Source organism: Anomaloglossus baeobatrachus, chromosome 2, assembly GCF_048569485.1.
Source record: "Anomaloglossus baeobatrachus isolate aAnoBae1 chromosome 2, aAnoBae1.hap1, whole genome shotgun sequence".
Taxonomy (NCBI): domain Eukaryota; kingdom Metazoa; phylum Chordata; class Amphibia; order Anura; family Aromobatidae; genus Anomaloglossus; species Anomaloglossus baeobatrachus.
Genome location: NC_134354.1, coordinates 43,066,515 through 43,086,479, shown reverse-complemented (window position 1 = coordinate 43,086,479; position 19,965 = coordinate 43,066,515). Strand labels below are relative to the sequence as shown.

General features: G+C 47.3%; 1 protein-coding gene across 2 annotated transcripts in view; it reads right to left on the bottom strand.

Annotated features, from left to right (window-relative positions):
• IFNAR1 (interferon alpha and beta receptor subunit 1) overlaps positions 1 to 19,965 on the bottom strand; it is a 74,658-nt gene that overhangs the window by 9,890 nt on the left and 44,803 nt on the right. For both annotated transcript variants that reach the window (XM_075332977.1, XM_075332979.1), the window contains exons 8-9: positions 7,017 to 7,177; positions 6,504 to 6,645 (exon numbers count right to left, since the gene is read on the bottom strand). In XM_075332977.1, the coding sequence (XP_075189092.1) occupies positions 6,504 to 6,645; positions 7,017 to 7,177 (303 nt within the window). The remainder of the gene's footprint in view (positions 1 to 6,503; positions 6,646 to 7,016; positions 7,178 to 19,965) is intronic.

Here is a 19,965-nt window from a genome sequence, read left to right as displayed (position 1 = left end):
CCCTATAGTATCTATTCATTTTTCCTTTGGTGCCCTCCCTCCTTTGTCATGAATGTTTTGCCGGCACTGCGCTCTCAGAGTCCAGTGCACTGTGCACAACTATTCCTCCAATGGAAACTGTCTGACCTCAGCTGCTTACCTCTGATTGGCTGATGGCTACGTTTGCATTGGAAACGTTGAGTATAGAGAGCCTGACTCTGCGCGCAGCTCCGACTAAACAATCATCTGACATAATGTCAACGGGGGCACGGGCCTGCAGACAGCAAGAAGCAGAGATGAGGCAGCCGAGGGAACACGGGACAGGTGAGAAGAATGGTGGGTTAATTTTTGTGCATGTATATGAAGGACGGCACATTAACCCCTTAGCGACCTATGACGTACTGGGTACGTTATGGCTCCCTGGTACTTAAAAACCCATAACGTACCCAGTACGTCATGGCAAAATCGCGGCCCCGGAGCCCCGGTGGCTGCAATCGCTTTGCAAATACCTTAGATTCAGGGAGGAGGGGACCTCTGCCTGACCTCAGGACGGTTGGTGTCTCCTCCCCGAACCTACGGAGGCTGTGATTGGCTGACGAACGCCGCTCAGCCAATCACAGCCACTGTAATGTTTCAGCAATTGAAAATGGTTGAAACATTGAAATCCAGTCATGATCAGTGCAGCTGTAGCCCTGATCATTGGCTGGAGCTGGGTGACCTCAGTTTCATCCGCCCCCAGCTCTGATTGGAGAGATCGGCCTTGTGACCGATCTCTCCAATCACTGTGGATCTGGGGCCGGAGACTGCTCTCCTCAACTTCACTCCGGCGTCTGTGGAAGTTGAGGAGAGCGATCGGTAAGTTATAGCCACTGTCCCCTTTCAGCCGCCGCCACATTACTATAGGATAGGGACACTACTATAGGATGGGGACAAGGTGGGCACATTACTATAGAATAGGGACAAGGCTGGGGACATTACTATAGCATGGGGACAAGGCTGGGGACATTACTATAGCATGGGGACATTACTATAGAATGGAGACAAGGTTGGAGACAGTACTTTAGGATGGGGACAAGGTTGGGGACAGTACTATAGGATTGGGACATTACTGTAGAATGGGGACAAAGTTGGGGACAGTACTATAAAATGGGGACAAGGTTGGGGACAGTACTACAGGATAAGGACATTACTACAAGGGGACAAGGATGGGAAACATTACTATAGAATGGGGACAAGGCTGGGGACATTACTATAGGATAGAGACAAGGTGGGCACATTACTATAGCATGGGACAAGGCTGGGGACATTACAAAAGGATGGGGACATTACAAGGATGGGCACAATACTATTGGATGGGGACATTACTATATGACGGGGACATTACTATTGGATGGGGACATTACTGTAGAATGGGGACAAGGCTGGGCACAGTACTATAAAATGGGGACAAGGTTGGGGACAGTACTACAGGATAGGGACATTACTACAAGGGGACAAGGATGGGAAACATTACTATAGGATAGGGATAAGGCTGGGGACATTACTATAGGATAGGCACATTACTATTGGATGGGGACATTACTACAGGATGGGGACATTACTACAGGATGGGGACAAGGTGGGCACATTACTATAGGATGGGGACATTACTGTAGGATTGGCACATTACTATAGAATGGGACAACTATAGGATGGGCACAGTACTACAGGATAGGGCAATTGCTACAAGGGGACAAGGATGGGGAAAATTGCTATAAGATCGGGACAAGGATGGACACATTACTACAGGATGGGCACATTATGATCAGATGGGGACAAGGCTGGGGATATTACTATAGGATGGGGACAAGGATGAGGCACATTACTACAAGATGGGGACAAGGATGGGGAACATTACTGTAGGATGGGGACTAGCATGGGGCACAATACTACAAGGAGACAAGGATGGGCACATTACAACAAGATAGGGAACATTACTAAAAGATGTTGGCCAAAATTTCTATATAGAGCTAATTGTAACACTATTAGTTACAAAAAAGGGATAAAATGTAAAAAAAAACCTCTCAAAATAAGGCATGACTTTTTTTAACATCAAATTTTTTTTTTATATATTTATATATATATATATATTTAAACAAAGAATGTGCACATTTTTATAATAACGTGAAAAGTGAAAAATGTTCAAAATCAGTGATCCAAAGGTGTGTAAAAAAATAAATAAATAAAAAAATATGGTACAAATAAAAATGTCACTTTGGCCTGCAAAGAATGCGGCCCCCCAAATTATTTTTTTCCTCTGTGCGGCCCATACACCCAGCCGAGTTTGAGACCCCTGGTGTAGAGTGTCTGACTCTGCTGTGTGAAGAGCGTCAGGTAGTCAGGATACTTGGCAAGTTTTGAGCCAAACAATGTGTGACATATCTATAGTATATATTCCTGACGTCTCTCATATCTATTTATCACAAATATGAAAAATAAAAAAACACATCCTAACAGAATAAAGCTAGTGTGAAGAGGTGTAAGCTGCTGCGGCTGCATTATACATATACCAAAGAATATAGCCGACTCTAAGTAGCATGTATTTATGAAGTGTAAATAAAGGAATACCTGGTTTTCTAAATATTTAAAAAATATAAATCTTAAATTTGTGACGTGCATTTGTACTCAGTCCCCTGTAGTCTGATACCCCTAAATAAAATCCCGAGTGACCAATCGCCTCCAGAAGTCTCCTAATTAGTTCATTGAATCCACCTATGTGTGATTTTGTCTCAGCAGAGCTACAGGTGTTCTGTGAAGGCCTCAGAGGTTTGTGTAAGAACATTAAGGAGCAAACAGTATCATGAATACCAAGGAACACACCAGACAGGTCAGGGATAAAGTTGTGGAGAAGAGGAAAGCAGGATTATATCTCATGGACAACTGTTCAATCCATCATTCAAAAATGAAAGGAGTATGGCACATCTGCAAACCTACCAAGGCATGGCCATCACTGAAACTGATATCCCAATCAAGGAGAGGACTGATTGGAGAAGCAGAGGCCCCTGGTCACTGGAGCAGCCACAGAGATCACAGCTCAGTGGGGAGAATCTGTCCACAGGACAACGGTTATTTATATGCTCCACACACAAATCTGGCCTTTATGGAAGAGTGGCAGGAAGAAAGAAGTTTTTGAAAGCAAGACATAAAAAGTTTGCAGTTTGCCAAAATCCATGTAAGGGACACCGTGAGCATGAGGAAGAAGGTGCTCTGCTCAGATGAGACGAAAGTAGAATTTTTTGGACTAAATGCAAAATGCTATGTGTGGTGGAAATCTAACTGCACTTCACCCTGAAAACACCATCCCCACCGTCAAACATGGTGGAGGCAGCATCCCGCCATGAGGAGGCTTTTCTTCAGCAGACACAGAAAAACTGATAAAAGTTGATGGGACGATGGATGGAGCTAAATACAGCGCAATCCTGGAGGAAAACCGGTTAGAGGCTGCAAAAGAGTTGAGACTGGGGTGTAGGTTCACCTTCCAGCAGGACAATGACCCTAAGCATACTGCCAGAGCTACAATGGATTTTTTTTAGATCAGAGCACATTCATGTGTGTGAACGGCCCAGTCACAGTCCAGACCCAAATCCCAATGAGAATCTGTAACAAGACGTGGAAATTACTGTTCGCAGCTGCCTCCAGCCAGTCTCACTGAGCGAGAGTGCAAAGAAGGGGAAAATCTTACCTCTAGATGTGCGAAGCTGGGGAGACTGACCAAAAAAGACTGCAGCAGTAGTTGCAGAGAAAGGTGGTCCTACAAAGTATTGACTCGGGGGCTGAATACAAATGCACATCCCAATTTTCAGATTTATACTTTAAGCATATTTTAGAAAACCAGGTATCATTGCCTTAGGCTACTTTCACACTTGCGTTGAACGGTATCCGTTGCATTGCGTTGTGTAACGGATGCAACGGATGTGTTGCATATAGTGACACAACGGATGCAACGGATGCTGCAAAACAACGCAATTCGTTTTGATTTTTTTTTTTTTTTTTCCCGGTTTTACCAGCGGCAGACTATAGTGAACGATCAGCTGATCGTTCCCTGCAGCCGGCCGCTGGGTGATCAGCTGATTGCTCCCAGTAGCCGGCCGCCGGGTGATCAGCTGATCGCTCCCGGCTGCCGGGTGATCAGCTGATCGCTCCCTGCAGCCGGCTGCCGGGTGATCAGCTGATCGCTCCCGGCCGCCGGGTGATCAGCTGATCGCTCCCTGCAGCCGGCCGCCGGGTGATCAGCTGATCGCTGTCACTTGCCGGCGCCCGGGCATGCCGGCGGGCGGGCGCTCAGCTGAGCGCTGTGACTTGCCGGCGGCCGGGCATGCTGGTGGCCGGTCATTCAGCTGAGCGCTGTCGCTTGCCGACGGCCGGGCGCTCAGCTGAACGTTCGGCCACCGCGAGCCAAAATAAAGTTTGATTTAAAAAAAAAAAAAAAAAAAAAAAAAAAAAAAAAAAAAAAAGAGCATGCGCAGTGAAATCCAGAGGATTCCGCTGCTCAAAATAACGTTACATGCTGCGTTCCTCCCGCTGGGCGGAAGCAACGGAGCGTCGCCCAGCGGAAGCAACGCAGCTCCTTTTGGTACAATCCGTCACCCATACAAGTCTATGGGAAACAGCGGAATCCGTTAACGGATTCCGCTGTTTACCAAAAGGGCGGATTGTAACGGAAGGAAAATAACGCAAGTGTGAAAGTACCCTTACACTTCACAAACACTTGCTAATTTGTGTTGGCATATCACATAAAACCCCAATCAAACACATTTCAGTGTGCGTGCGTAATGTGAGATTACGTGGAAAACGTCATGAATCATTCAAAGCATCGTATATCACAACTGTTATGTTATCTATTTCATATTTCTCAGTATCATAACTGTGTCACCATCTAATATTTATCTCATATGTCTCTCATGTCTCTATTTATAGATATATCTTTCCATATATCCTTTATCAATCTATCCTTTATCCACCATGGTATATCCATCAGTAAAATCAATATCATATCTCTCTATTCAAAGCATATCTATATATTCATCTACCTATCTTTATCTATCTGTCCATCCATCCATCTATTCCTTATTTATCCAGCAATCTATCCATTTATAGCTTATCCATCCCTCATTTATCCACCCATCCATTATTTATATATCCATCCCTTAACCCTAGAACGCATACCTGGGGCCTCGCAGGCTTGCTAGGTCATTTGTTTTCTATGGTAGACTGAATTGCTTGCGCGTTCTAGGGTTAATTATCCATCCCTTATTTATCCATCCCTTATTTATATATCCATCCCTTATCCATCCATCCATCCCTTATCCATCCATCCATCCCTTATCCAGCCATCCATCCCTTATCCATCCATCCCTTATCCATCCATCCCTTATCCATCCATCCCTTATCCATCCATCCCTTATCCATCCATCCATCCCCTTATCCATCCATCCATCCCCTTATCCATCCATCCATTCATCCCTTATCCATCCATCCATCCATCCATCCATCCATCCATCGCTTATCCCTTATCCATCCATCCCTTATCCAGCCATCCCTTATCCAGCCATCCCTTATCCATCCATCCCTTATCCATCCATCCCTTATCCATCCATCCCTTATCCATCCATCCATCCCCTTATCCATCCATCCATTCATCCCTTATCCATCCATCCATCCATCGCTTATCCCTTATCCATCCATCCCTTATCCAGCCATCCCTTATCCAGCCATCCCTTATCCAGCCATCCCTTATCCAGCCATCCCTTATCCATCCATCCCTTATCCATCCATCCCTTATCCAGCCATCCCTTATCCATCCATCCCTTATCCATCCATCCCTTATCCATCCATCCCTTATCCATCCATCCCTTATCCATCCATCCCTTATCCATCCATCCATCCCCTTATCCATCCATCCATCCCCTTATCCATCCATTCATCCCTTATCCATCCATCCATCCCCTTATCCATCCATTCATCCCTTATCCATCCATCCATCGCTTATCCCTTATCCATCCCTTATCCCTTATCCATCCCGTATCCCTTATCCATCCATCCATCTCTTATCCATTCATCCCTTATCCATCCATCCATTCATCCCTTATCCTTCCATCCATCCCTTATCCATCCATCCATCCCTTATCCATCCATCCATCCCTTATCCATCCATCCATCCCTTATCCATCCATCCATCCCTTTATCCATCCATCCCTTATCCATCCATCCCTTATCCATCCATCCCTTATCCATCCATCCATTCATGCCTTATCCATCCAGCCATCCCTTACCCAGCCATCCCTTACCCAGCCATCCCTTACCCAGCCATCCCTTACCCAGCCATCCCTTACCCAGCCATCCCTTACCCAGCCATCCCTTACCCAGCCATCCCTCACCCATCCATCCCTCATCCATCCATCCATCCATCCATCCATCCATCTATCCTTTTATCGCTATCTATCATCCACAGATCAGACATACGTCCCCGTTGCCTTCGTACCCACCTGTTGTGATACAATACACCTCGCTGTACAGGCTGCTCCTATTACTATTCTTGCACGCCATCTTTGCTTTTGCACAGTAAGTAGTTGATTTTTTTAGTGAATGAATTGTAAAAAATGGCTGCTTCTTTTCTTCAAATGTCACCTGTAACACAGGATAAAACATAATATATTGGTCAGATATCTGTGACCGCCATCAAGACTGGAGTACCACGACCCCGGCCTGTCTGTACAGACGCTGACGTTAGTGCTACACCATACAGATCTACCCTATCATTCCCCTTTACAGGATCTAGAAATAAGAGTGGGGGAAGGGTGATGATAACGTTTCTCTGTTCTTGGGGCATTTCCGGGTCAGACAGTGGTTGTGGCTGTGATCAGGCTCTATACACGTATCACTTACCTCCGGGTCATAAAGTGGTTGTCGCTGTGATCAGGCTCTATACATGAATCACTTACCTCCGGGTCATAAAGTGGTTGTGGCTGTGATCAGGGCTCTATACACGTATCACTTACCTCCGGGTCATGTGTTGCATTGATCCAGTAGCTCAGGTTGGTCAGCCAGGGGCAGTAGTTATATATCTCCGTGTGTCTGAATCCATCAGGTGCAGTCACATTAATGAACAGGTTGTGGTCTATAATTTGCATCTTCAATTCTTTTGGAGGCCCAAAATTAGCTGTAAATATACAAATATTGCACATCAATCCCTCATACTGGTGTCTTTACACTTATATCTAAGTCTGACAGTTTTAGTGGCCAAAAGAGGATAACTACGTAAGAAATGGATAAAGGTCACATAACCTGGACAAAAATACGATGCTGCACTGATCCGTGACACGTCAGTATATCTGGCAACTACATTCCCCAAGATATCTTGTTCAGATCACATGTGTCAGAAGCTATAGATCATTATTAATTGTGAGTAGGATTCTGGAGAGACACGAGAAGGGCTAAGGCCCAGGAGGGGCTGCAGACTGTGCCCTGTGCAGCTGCATGCATGTCACAGGCGGTGTGTCATCTCCAGCATTCAGCGGGGACAGAGATGACTGACTGACTATATCCTTCCATCATTATACCATCCCTGAAAAAGCAGACATTATATCGCTGCGAAACGCGCGTTGGAGTGTTGTTTATAACCCTTGCAAGGGATTTGAATATTACCTTGATCTATGGGTAAGCTTTTGAGGAAAAAAAAAACTTATTGTTTGATGACTTTGATCCTTTCATTATTGCCTTAGTGTTAGATTGATTGAGCCACTATAGGGGGATCATATACATCTAGAGCCCTGGCCTATGGCCTCATGTGGGTTCTTTAATATATATTTTTTCCCTACTATAATTATACTTACTAATCTATAGGGCTACATATTGTTATTTTGAGGGATACGGTGCCCACTTAGACATCCTATACTTAACCTTAAATTTTTCCTTTGCAAGTGTATGAGTGGTCATCCTGTTTTTGTTATCTAACACCTTTTTCACTATTTTTATTTACATGTATGATGATGTGAAGCTTTTATCTCTTTTTTGATGAATAAATAAATATTTTTATATTTAGCCTTTAATGCTCCCATTTATTCTTCTTATACACATGGTTCATATGGAGTGGCTTTAGTATAGGACCTAATATAACATACGAGATGTGTATTGGTCAATTTCATGTGTATCATTTACACGAAGCAGCCTGGAGAAAATTAAAAGTGTGAGAATTTGCTCATCACTATCGTCTCACTGAAAACAGAGCTCTAAACGGAGCACTGGCCACAGTGGTTGTATACGCCAGTCACATAGATAAATGGAGCGTCCATGTGCATGCACCACTCTAGTCCTAGGGGGTAATTCAAGACAGATACTTGGCACGCCAATAGTCTGAAAATAATTTTTCCAATATTTATTACAAAGCTGTTTTCAATCAAAAATAATAACCGTTTCGGTTAGAGTGGCATCAACCGCTTAGTACAAGGCGTGCATGCTTTGAAGTAAGCGGTGGACACTGAATATAGCTACAGTATGCAGCCCCCAGCCGTGCGCTTATCTTGGCTGTGTATCAAAAGAGGAACCGCATGTGGCTTTTTTTTAAATTTATTTAAATCATTTAAAAAAAAAAAACAAAAAAAAAAAACGTCGTGCGGCCATCCCAATTTTGATACCCAGCCAAGATAAAGCCCGACAGCTGGGGGCTGGTATTCACAGGCTGGGGAGACCCATGATTATTGGGCCACCCAGCCTATAAATCGCAGCCTGCAGCCGCCCAGAATTGTTTCATCCATTAGACACAAAAAAAATCATTTATTTGAAATAAAAGACAAAAAAACCCCACCTTCTTTTACCACTTTATTAACCCCCAAAACACCCAGGTCCGACGTAATCCACATGAGGTCCCACGATGATTCCAGTTCTGCTACATCTGAAGTGATAGCGCACGATCATGGAACATGTCCGCACACTGTAACTTTAGGCAGAGAATGAGCCATAGCGATGAGCGGTGATGGTTAGTTGCGGTCGCAGCTGCAGGTTCCCACGGTCCTCCACCTTTTACCACAGGTAATCTGACCTCAGGGGACCTTACCTGAGGTGAGGTCTGTGAGTTCACAGACCTGTATCTCCAGGCAGAAGACTGCATTTTTTTTTGCAGTTTTGATGCAATAGTGATGTGATTTTTTTTGTCAGAAGCTGTAGATTGGGTGCAGGAATATGCTGTTGAAATTTCAGTACCAAATTTGCAACTCCTGGCAGAAAACTGCACATTAACGGCGTCAAAACTGTTTTTGTGCATTTTTTGGACAAGAGATGCAGATTTGGTGCTGAAATTTTTACACCATATTCCTGCACTCAATCTACAGCTCCTGGTAAAAAATAGCATCAAGACCGCATGCGCTATGATGCAGTTTTGCTACATTTTTTTGCCAGAAAGTGTAGATTAGGTGCAGGAATATGCTGTAGAAATTGCAGCACCAAATCTGCATCTCTTGGCAAAAAAACGCAGTTCATTGAGGTCCCCTGATGTAAGGTTACCTGGGGACCTCCAGCTGTGACCGCAAATAACCTGAGTGATGTCACCGCTTACAGCTGCAGCTCATTCTCTGCTTGAAGTCCACAGCGGGCAGTCATGTTCTATGCACGCTGTCACTTCACATGTAGCAGAATGGAATCGTCGTGGGACTTTGTGTCAGACCTGGGTGTTTTGGAGTTAATAAAATGGTGAAAGAGGGTGGTGATTTTTTAAATTTTTATTTCAAATAAATTATTTTTTCGGTCTTTGTGTTTATTTTTTTCACTTACAGATTAGAAATGGGGGGTCTCATAGACCCTCCCCATCACTAATCTAGGTCTTCGTGGCAAATGTGAGATGACATTAACCCCTTATTACCTTGACTGCCACTGCACCAGGGCAATCGGGAGAGCTGGGTTAAGTTCGGGATTGCCGCATCTAATATATGCAGCAATCCTGGGCGGCTGTAGGTTGCTACTTATAGGCTGGAGTGTGGCCCAATAAGCATGGGTCTCACCAGCCTGAGAATACCAGCCCCTTGTCAGGCTTTATCATGGCTGGGTATCAATATTGGGGAGGGGTGAGCACGATTTTGATTAAATGATTAATCAAAATGAATTTAAAAAAAGCTGCATGCGGTTCCTCTTATTTTGATACACAGCCAAGATAAGTGCGTGGCTGGCGGCTGCTGCCTGTAGTCATGTGCTTTATCTGTACTGGGTATCATAATATGGGGGGATCCTACGCCAATTTTTAAGTTTATTTTTACCGTACAATATAGACTCACATAGTGTCTGTGATTGGAAGCACTGAAAAAGGAAGAGGTAATATATACAAAAAGAACAATTAATAGTTGATATTTATATATACAAAGAAGGGAATTTTGTTTACTTACCGTAAATTCCTTTTCTTCTAGCTCCTATTGGGAGACCCAGACAATTGGGTGTATAGCTTCTGCCTCCGGAGGCCACACAAAGTATTACACTCAAAAGTGTAACCCCTCCCCTCTGCCTATACACCCTCCCGTGCCTCACGGGCTCCTCAGTTTTGGTGCAAAAGCAGGAAGGAGGAAACTTATAAATTGGTTTAACCTCATAACGACGGCCGTACGACTTAAAGCGGCGGCAAAACAGGGTACTTATTCTGTTCCGCCGCTTTAAAGCGGCGGCCCGAAAAAACCCTGTAGCGCCCCCCAGCGACCGAAAATCTCGGGGGTTTCAGCTACCGGGGGTAGCTGAGACCCCCCAGATTATGAATCGGGGTGTTTTTTTTGGACCCCGATCATGTGATCGGCGGTATACACCGTATACCGACGAACACATGAAAAAAAAAGAAATGGCCGGTAAAACTGATTTCTTTTTCATCTGACATGATCAAACATGTCAGATGAGAAAGAAATCTAACCCCCTAGTGCCCCCAAAGCCCCCGGTACCGGAGAGTCCCCCCACCCCCACCCCTACCCCCACCGGACATCCAAAATGGCGCCGAAGCGCACAGAAAACTGCAGCCGGCGCCGGCTCTGCAGTCATTTCCCTCCGATCTGAAATGATCAAACATTTCAGATCGCAGGGAAATGTCCTCCCCCTGACCCCTCCTCCGGTCCACCGGAGCCCTCTGGTCACCGGAGCCCCCTCCGGTTCTCCAGAGCCACCACCCCCCTCCCCCCTCCGGAGCGTGGAAGATGGCGGCGCACAGCGCGCGGCCGCCTTCATTCTGCTCTTTCTGCCGCATGTGACACGTCACATGCGGCAGAAAGGTGTCCCCAGGTCCCACTAGGTCACCCCCCCCCCCCCAAGCCCCCGGTTATACGTTACCTGTCTGCCGCTCCGGGCCCGCGATCGCCGCCTCCTTCTTCAATGCTGGCGGCGCATGCGCAGACAGCGGCTGTCAGCTGGATCCCTGCAAGCAGGGATCCTGCTGACGTCGCTGATGCACAGGCTCCACTGTGGACCGGGGGAGGGTGAGTGCAGTGATCTGCAGCCACACTCCTCACATGGAGAGGCTGCTGTTCCAGAAAATGGGGGGTACGTTCTGTGAGCGTACCCCTCATATTCTGGAATGAGGTTACTGCAGGTCACTCTGCCCTAGGTTGGACCGGGGCAGTGTGAGTGCAGTATTCTCAGATTACTGCACCCACACTGCTCATGGAGAGCTTGCTCTTCCAGAAAATGGGGGATACGTTCCCTGAACGTGCCCCCCATATTCTAGAAGATCCAGAGTCGGCGCGGGACCTCCAAAATGGATTACAGCGACCGGAATTTCTTTATTTTCAATAAATTGGTAAAAGAGGAATGTTTCGGGGAGTGTTTTTTCAAATAAATTTTTTTTTTGTCTTTTTTTTTTCTATTACTGACTGGGTTAGTGATGTCGGGTATCTGTTCAGATGCCGTGACATCACTAACCCCAGGGCTTGATGCCAGGTGACATTACAGCTGGTATCAACCCCATATATTACCCCGTCTGCCACCGCACCAGGGCGCGGGATGAGCTGGGGCGAAGCGCCAGGATTGGCGCATCTAATGGATGCGCCACTTCTGGGGCGGCTGCGGCCTGCTATTTTTAGGCTGGGAAGAGTCCAATAACCATGGCTCTTCCCACCCTGAGAATACCAGACCCCAGCTGTCAGCTTCACCTTGGCTGGTGATCTAATTTGGGGGGGACCCCACGTTTTTTTTTTTTTTAAAAAACGCCTGGGGAGCCCTCCAAATTGATCACCAGCCAAGGTGAAGCTGTCAGCTGTGGTTTGCAGGCTACAGCTGTCTGCTTTACCCTAGCTGGCCATCAAAAATAGGGGGGACCCCACGTCGTTTATTTTAATTATTAATTTTTTGGGGGGCTAAATACAAGGCTAGGCACCCTTTAGTGCCACATGAAAGGCACTAAAGGGCGCCAGCTTAGAATATGCAGGGGAATGGGACGTTATATTTGTTTGACATCTATCCATTCATCCATTGTAGCATTTTACGCTGTGTGCCCACAATCAGGGTTTGCAGCGTTTTGGGCGCAGAGTGTTTTCCCTGCGTCCATAGCGCTGCGTTGTGCAGTAGAAGCACAGTGGAAGGATTTTTAGAAATCCCATGCCCAATGTGCTTCTTTTCTCCGCAGCATAAACCGACCTGTGGCGCAGCTTCCTGAGCCTCAGCATGTCAATTTATGCTGCGGAGATGAGTGTTCTCTGCAGGTAGCATAGAGCTCCACAGCGGCCTGAACCCAAATCGTGGGCTTGGGCAGCTGCGTTCTCCCGTGGACAACACTCACATCTCTGCAGGAGGCTGACACTGTGTACTAGATGCCGTGTCGCTGGATCATGGCTACAGAGCCTAACAGTGAGACATTTGTTGCTACAGCAACATTTTTGTGAAGTACCTGTGGATTCAAAATGCTTACTATACTCCTGAATAAAATCCAGTTTCCAAAATGGGGTCACTTGTGGGGGTTTTCTGATGTATAGGTACCCAAGGGGCCCTGCTAATGTGACATGGTGCGCGCAATTTATTTCAACTTTTCCAGAATTCAAATGGTGCTCCTTCCATTCCAAGCCCTCCCATTTATCCAAACAGAGGTTTTTGGCCACATGTGGGGTATCCCTGCGCTCACAAGAAATTGGATAACAACCTGTGGGGTCCACGGTTTGTTGTTGTCTCTTGAAAAAGTGAGAAATTTGATGCTAAAGCAACAGTTTTGTGAAAAAAATGAAAATTTTCAATATGGCAACCTAAGCTTATCAAATTCTGTGAAGTACTCGTGGATTCAAACTGCTCACTATACACCTTGATAAAAGCCTTGAGGTGTCTTGTTTCCAGAATGGAGTCACTTTTGGGGGACCGCCACTGTTTAGGCACCTCAGGGGCTCTCCAAATGCAACCTGGCGTCCGCTATTGATTCCAGCCAATTTTGCAGTCAAATGGCACTCCTTCCCTTCCGAGCCCTGCCATGCGCCCAAACAGTTGATTTCCACCACATATAAGGTATCGCCAAACTCAGGAGAAATTGCACAATAAATTTTATGCTGAATTTTTTCCTTTTACTCTTGTAAAAAAAAAAGCTACCTGGTTGAAATAACAATTTTGTGGTAAAATTTTTTTTTTTTTTTTTCATGGCTCAACGTTATAAAATTCTGTGAAGCACCTGAGGGTTCAGGGTACTCACCAAACATCTAGATAAATTCCTTGAGGGGCCTAGTTTCCAAAATGGGGCCACTTGTGCGGGGTTTCTGCTGTTTAGGTACCTTAGGGGACCTCCAAATGCGACATGGTGCCCGCAATCTTTTTCAGCCAAATTTCCTTTCTAAAATTCAAATATTGCTCCTTTCGTTCCAAGCCCTCCCATTTGTCCAAACAAAGGTTTCAGACCACATGTGAGGTATCACCGCGCTCATAAAAAAGTGGTTAACAAACCTTGAGGTCAAATTTTTGGAATTACCTCTTGAAAAAGTGAGAAAATTGATGCTAAAGCAACATTTTTGAGAAAATTATTAAAATTTTCAATATGACAACGTAACGTTAACAAAATCTGTGAAGTACCTGTGGATCTAAAATGCTCACTATACCCCTAGATAGAAGCCTTGAGGGGTCTAGTTTCCAAAATGGTGTCACTTGTGAGGGATTTCTTCTGTTTAGGTACCTTAGCGGACCTGTAAATGCAACATGGTGCCCGCAATCTATTTCAGCCAAATTTGCTTTCCAAAATTCAAATATTGCTCCTTCTGTTCCGAGCCCTCCCATTTGTCCAAACAGAGGTTTCTGACCACATGTGGGGTATCGGCGCGCTCATAAGAAAGTGGGGAACAAGTTTTGAGGTCCATTTTGTTGTGTTATTTCTTCTAAAAGTGAATAAATTTGGGTTAGAGCAACATTTTTAGGTAAAATTTAATTTTTGCTTTTTTTCATTCCACATTGCTTTTGTTCATGTGAAGCACCTGAAGGGTTAATAAACTTCTTGAATGTGGTTTTGAGTACTTTGGGGGGTGCAGTTTTTAGAATGGTGTCACTTTTGGGTATTTTCTGTCATCTAGGCCTATTGAAGTCACTTCAAATGTGATGTGGTCCCTAAAAAACTGGTTTTGTAAATTTTGATGTAAAAATGAGAAATTGCTGATAAACTTTGAACCCCTCTAACTTCCTAACAAAAAAAAATTTTGTTTCCAAAATTGTGCTGATGTAAAGTAGACATGTGGGAAATGTTATTTATTAACTATTTTGTGTCACAGAAATCTCTGGTTTAACGGTATAAAAATTCAAAAGTTGAAAATTGCTAAATTTTCAAAATTTTTGCCAATATTCAATTTTTTTCATAAATAAACACAAAAAATATTGTCCTAAATTTGGTACTAACATGAAGTCCAATATGTGACGAAAAAACAATCTCAGAATCACCGGGATCCGTTGAAGCGTTCCAGAGTTATAACCTCATGAAGTGACACTGGTCAGAATTGCAAAATTTGGTCTGGTCATTAAGGTGAAAATTAGCTCCGTCACTAAAGGGTTAAGGTAAATTCAATCCGAAGGATGTTCGGAGAACTGAAAACCATGAAACAATTGAACATGAACAACATGTGTACACAAAAGAACAACTAGCCCGAAGGGAACAGGGGCGGGTGCTGGGTCTCCCAATAGGAGCTAGAAGAAAAGGAATTTACGGTAAGTAAACAAAATTCCCTTCTTCTTTGTCGCTCCATTGGGAGACCCAGACAATTGGGACGTCCAAAAGCAGTCCCTGGGTGGGTAAAAGAATACCTCGACAACAAGAGCCGACACGACTCCCTCTTACAGGTGGGCCACCGCCGCCTGAAGGACCTGCCTACCTAGACTGGCATCTGCCGAAGCATAGGCATGCACTTGATAGTGCTTTGTGAAAGTGTGCATACTAGACCACGTAGCTGCCTGACACACTTGTAGAGCCGTTGCCTGGTGCCGCAATGCCCAGGACGCCCCTACGGCTCTGGTAGAATGGGCTTTCAGCCCCGAAGGAATCGGAAGCCCCGGACAACGGTAAGCTTCAAGAATCGGTTCCTTGATCCACCGAGCCAAGGTTGACCTGGAAGCTTGCGAACCCTTACGCTGACCAGCCACAAGGACAAAAAGCGCATCTGAACGGCGCAGGGGCGCTGTGCGAGACACGTAGAAACGAAGTGCTCTCACTAGATCTAATGAGTGCAAATCCTTTTCAAAGCGGTGAATTGGATTAGGGCAAAATGAAGGTAAGGCGATATCCTGATTGAGATGAAAAGGCGACACCATCTTAGGGAGAAATTCCGGAACAGGACGGAGAACCACCTTATCCTGGTGAAAAACCAGGAAGGGGGCTTTGCATGACAGTGCTGCAAGCTCCGACACTCTACGGAGTGAAGTAACTGCTACTAGAAATGCCACTTTCTGCGAAAGACGTGATAAGGAGACATCCCGCAGCGGCTCAAAAGGCGGTTTCTGAAGAGCCGTTAGCACCCTGTTAAGGTCCCAGGGTTCAAGCGGGCGCTTGTAAGGTGGGACTATATGGCAAACTCCCTGCAGGAACGTGCGGACCTGCGGAAGCTTGGCCAGGCGCTTTTGAAAGAATATTGAGAGTGCCGATACTTGCCCTTTGAGAGAACTAAGTGACAACCCCTTATCCATTCCGGATTGAAGGAAGGAAAGAAAAGTGGGTAAGGCAAAAGGCCAGGGAGTAAAACCTTTCTCAGAACACCAGGACAAGAAAATCCGCCAAGTCCTGTGATAGATCTTGGCGGACGTCGGTTTCCTGGCCTGTCTCATAGTGGCAATGACATCCTGAGACAACCCTGAAGACACTAGGAGCCAGGACTCAATGGCCACACAGTCAGGTTGAGGGCCGCAGAATTCAGATGGAAAAACGGCCCTTGCGACAGCAAGTCTGGGCGGTCTGGCAGCGCCCACGGCTGACCCACCGTGAGATGCCACAGATCCGGGTACCATGACCGCCTCGGCCAGTCTGGAGCGACGAGAATGGCGCGACGGCAGTCGGACCTGATCTTGCGTAGTACTCTGGGCAGCATTGCCAGAGGAGGAAATACATAAGGCAGTCGAAACTGCGACCAATCCTGAACTAATGCGTCCGCCGCCAGAGCTCTGTGATCTTGAGATCGTGCCATGAAGGCCGGGACCTTGTTGTTGTGCCGTGACGCCATGAGATCGACGTCCGGCGTTCCCCAGCGGCGACAGATCTCTCGAAACACTTCTGGGTGCAGGGACCATTCCCCCGCATCCATGCCCTGACGACTGAGAAAATCTGCTTCCCAGTTTTCTACGCCCGGTATGTGAACTGCGGAGATGGTGGATGCTGTGGCTTCCACCCACTGCAGAATTCGCCGGACTTCTTGGAAGGCTTGACGACTCCGCGTGCCGCCTTGGTGGTTGATGTATGCGACGGCAGTAGCGTTGTCCGACTGGATACGGATCTGCCTGCCCTCCAGCAACTGCTGGAAAGCCAATAGGGCCAGATACACTGCCCTTATCTCCAGGACATTGATCTGAAGGGAAGACTCTATCGGAGTCCAGGTTCCCTGAGCCCTGTGATGGAGGAACACCGCTCCCCACCCTGACAGGCTCGCTTCCGTGTTGACCACAGCCCAGGTTGGGGGCAGGAAGGATTTTTCCTGTGATAGAGAAGTGGGAAGAAGCCACCACTGAAGAGACGTCTTTGTTGCAAGGGAAAGAGAGACGTTCCTGTCGAGAGAGTTCGACCTCCTGTCCCATTTGTGGAGAATGTCCCACTGGAGCGTGCGCAGATGGAATTGCGCGAAGGGCACTGCTTCCATCGCTGCCACCATCTTCCCCAGGAAGTGCATGAGGCGTCTCAAGGGGTGTGACTGAGTCTGAATCAGAGATTGCACCCCTGCCTGCAGTGACAGCTGTTTGTCTAGTGGTAGCTTGACTACCGCTGACTGTGTATGAAACTCCATCCCTAGATAGGTCAGAGATTGGGTCGGTGTCAACTTGGATTTTGGGAAGTTGATGAGCCACCCGAACTGCTGGAGGGTCTCCAGAGCGACGGTAAGGCTGTGTTGACACGCCGCCCGAGAAGGTGCCCTGACTAGGAGATCGTCTAAGTAGGGAATCACCAAGTGCCCCTGAGAATGCAGGACCGCCACAACGGATGCCATGACTTTGGTGAAAACCCGTGGGGCTGTCGCCAGGCCGAAGGGCAATGCCACGAACTGAAGGTGTTCGTCCCCGATGGCGAAACGCAAAAAGCGTTGATGTTCTGGTGCGATCGGCACATGGAGATAGGCATCCTTGATGTCGATCGATGCGAGGAAGTCTCCTTGTGACATCGAGGCGATGACCGAGCGGAGAGATTCCATCCGGAATCGTCTGGTGCTCACGTGTTTGTTGAGCAATTTGAGGTCCAGAACGGGACGGAATGATCCGTCTTTCTTTGGCACCACGAATAAGTTGGAGTAAAAACCGCGACCCTGTTCCTGAGTGGGAACGGGGGTCATGACTCCTTCATTTTTCAGAGCGTCCACTGCTTGAAAAAGTGAGTCTGCTCGCGCGGGGGACGGGGAGGTTCTGAAGAAACGAGTCGGAGGACGAGAGCTGAACTCTATCCTGTAACCGTGAGACAGGATGTCTCTCACCCATCGGTCTAGAACATGTGGCCACCAGGCGTCGCGAAAGCGGGAGAGCCTGCCACCGACCGAGGATGCGGTTCGGGGATGCCGTGAGTCATGAGGAGGCCGCCTTGGAAGCAGTGCCTACGGCGGTCTTTTGGGGGCGTGACTTAGACCGCCACGCATAGGAGTTCCTCTGGCCTTTGTTCTGTCTATTGGACGAAGAGGACTGTGGCTTGGCGGAGGGACGAAAGGACCGAAACCTCGATTGTATTTTTCGTTGCTGAGGTCTCTCAGGTTTGGACTGGGGTAAGGAGGAGTCCTTTCCCTTGGATTCCTTAATAATCTCATCCAATCGTTCGCCAAACAATCTCTCGCCAGAAAACGGCAAACCGGTTAAGAACCTCTTGGAAGCCGAGTCTGCCTTCCATTCGCGCAGCCACATGGCCCTGCGGACTGCAACAGAATTAGCGGATGCCACCGCTGTACGGCTAGCAGAGTCTAGGACTGCGTTCATGGCGTAGGAAGAAAACGCCGACGCCTGAGAGGTTAAAGATGCAACCTGCGGGGCAGACGTACGTGTGACCGCATTAATCTCAGCCAGACAAGCTGAGATAGCTTGGAGTGCCCACACGGCTGCAAAAGCCGGGGCAAAAGACGCTCCCGTGGCCTCATAGATGGATTTCACCAGGAGTTCTATCTGCCTGTCAGTGGCATCTTTTAGTGATGAGCCATCTGCAACCGAAACCACAGATCTAGCCGCCAATCTGGAGACTGGGGGATCTACCTTAGGACATTGAGCCCAACCCTTAACTACGTCAGCGGGGAAGGGGTAACGTGTGTCAGTAAGGCGCTTAGTAAAGCGCTTGTCCGGAACCGCTCTGGGCTTCTGTATGGCATCCCTGAAGTTAGAGTGATCAAAAAATGCACTCCGTGTACGTTTGGGAAACCGAAACTGGTGTTTCTCCTGCTGAGAGGCCGACTCCTCTATAGGTGGAGGCGGGGGAGATAGATCCAACACCTGATTGATGGACGAGATAAGATCATTTACTAAGGCGTCCCCTTCAGGTGTATCAAGATTGAGAGCAACATCAGGGTCCGAGCCCTGAGCTGCGACCTCCGCCTCGTCCTCCAGAGAGTCCTCAAGCTGGGAACCCGAGCAGCGTGAGGAAGTCGGGGAAGATTCCAAGCGAGCCCGCTTAGCTGGTCTGGGACTGTGGTCCGTGGAGGAGTCCTCCACGTGAGACCTAGGGCCCACCGAGAGGGACCTGGAGGTGCCGATCTAACAGGGTCCGGGGCCTGTGTAAGGACCGGTCTGGACTGCAGGGCTTCCAGCAACTTGGCAGACCATTCGTCCATAGACTGAGCCATGGATTGTGAGAGTGACTCTGAGAGCTTGTCAGCAAAAACTGCAAACTCTGTCGCTGCCACCTGGACAGTGGAAGCAGGGGGGTCTGCCTGAGCCGAGGGGCCCACTAGTGACCGAGGCTCCGGCTGAGCAAGCGTAACAGGGGTCGAGCATTGCTCACAGTGAGGGTAGGTGGAACCCGCAGGTAACATGGCCCTACAAGAGGTACATGTCGCAAAAAAAACCTGTGCTTTAGTGCCCTTGCTCCTTGTGGCCGACATGCTGTTGTGTCCTAGGAGCGTGATCACTGAGGGTATATAGAAAAAAGGGTATACAGCCCGGCCGAACAGAAAAGTATATATATACGTATCTATACCGGCACCCAAGGGGACCAACACCGAGTGACCGGTGCGGCTTACCGACCGCTAAAAAGCGGGGTGTGTGTGCTCCAGATTCCCTGCCTTGGTCTCCCAGAGCTGCAGAGCTGTTCTCTGTGATTCTCCACCGGCAGAATGTCCTAAAGATGGCTGCCGGAGCTCTCAGGGGAGGAGTGAAGCC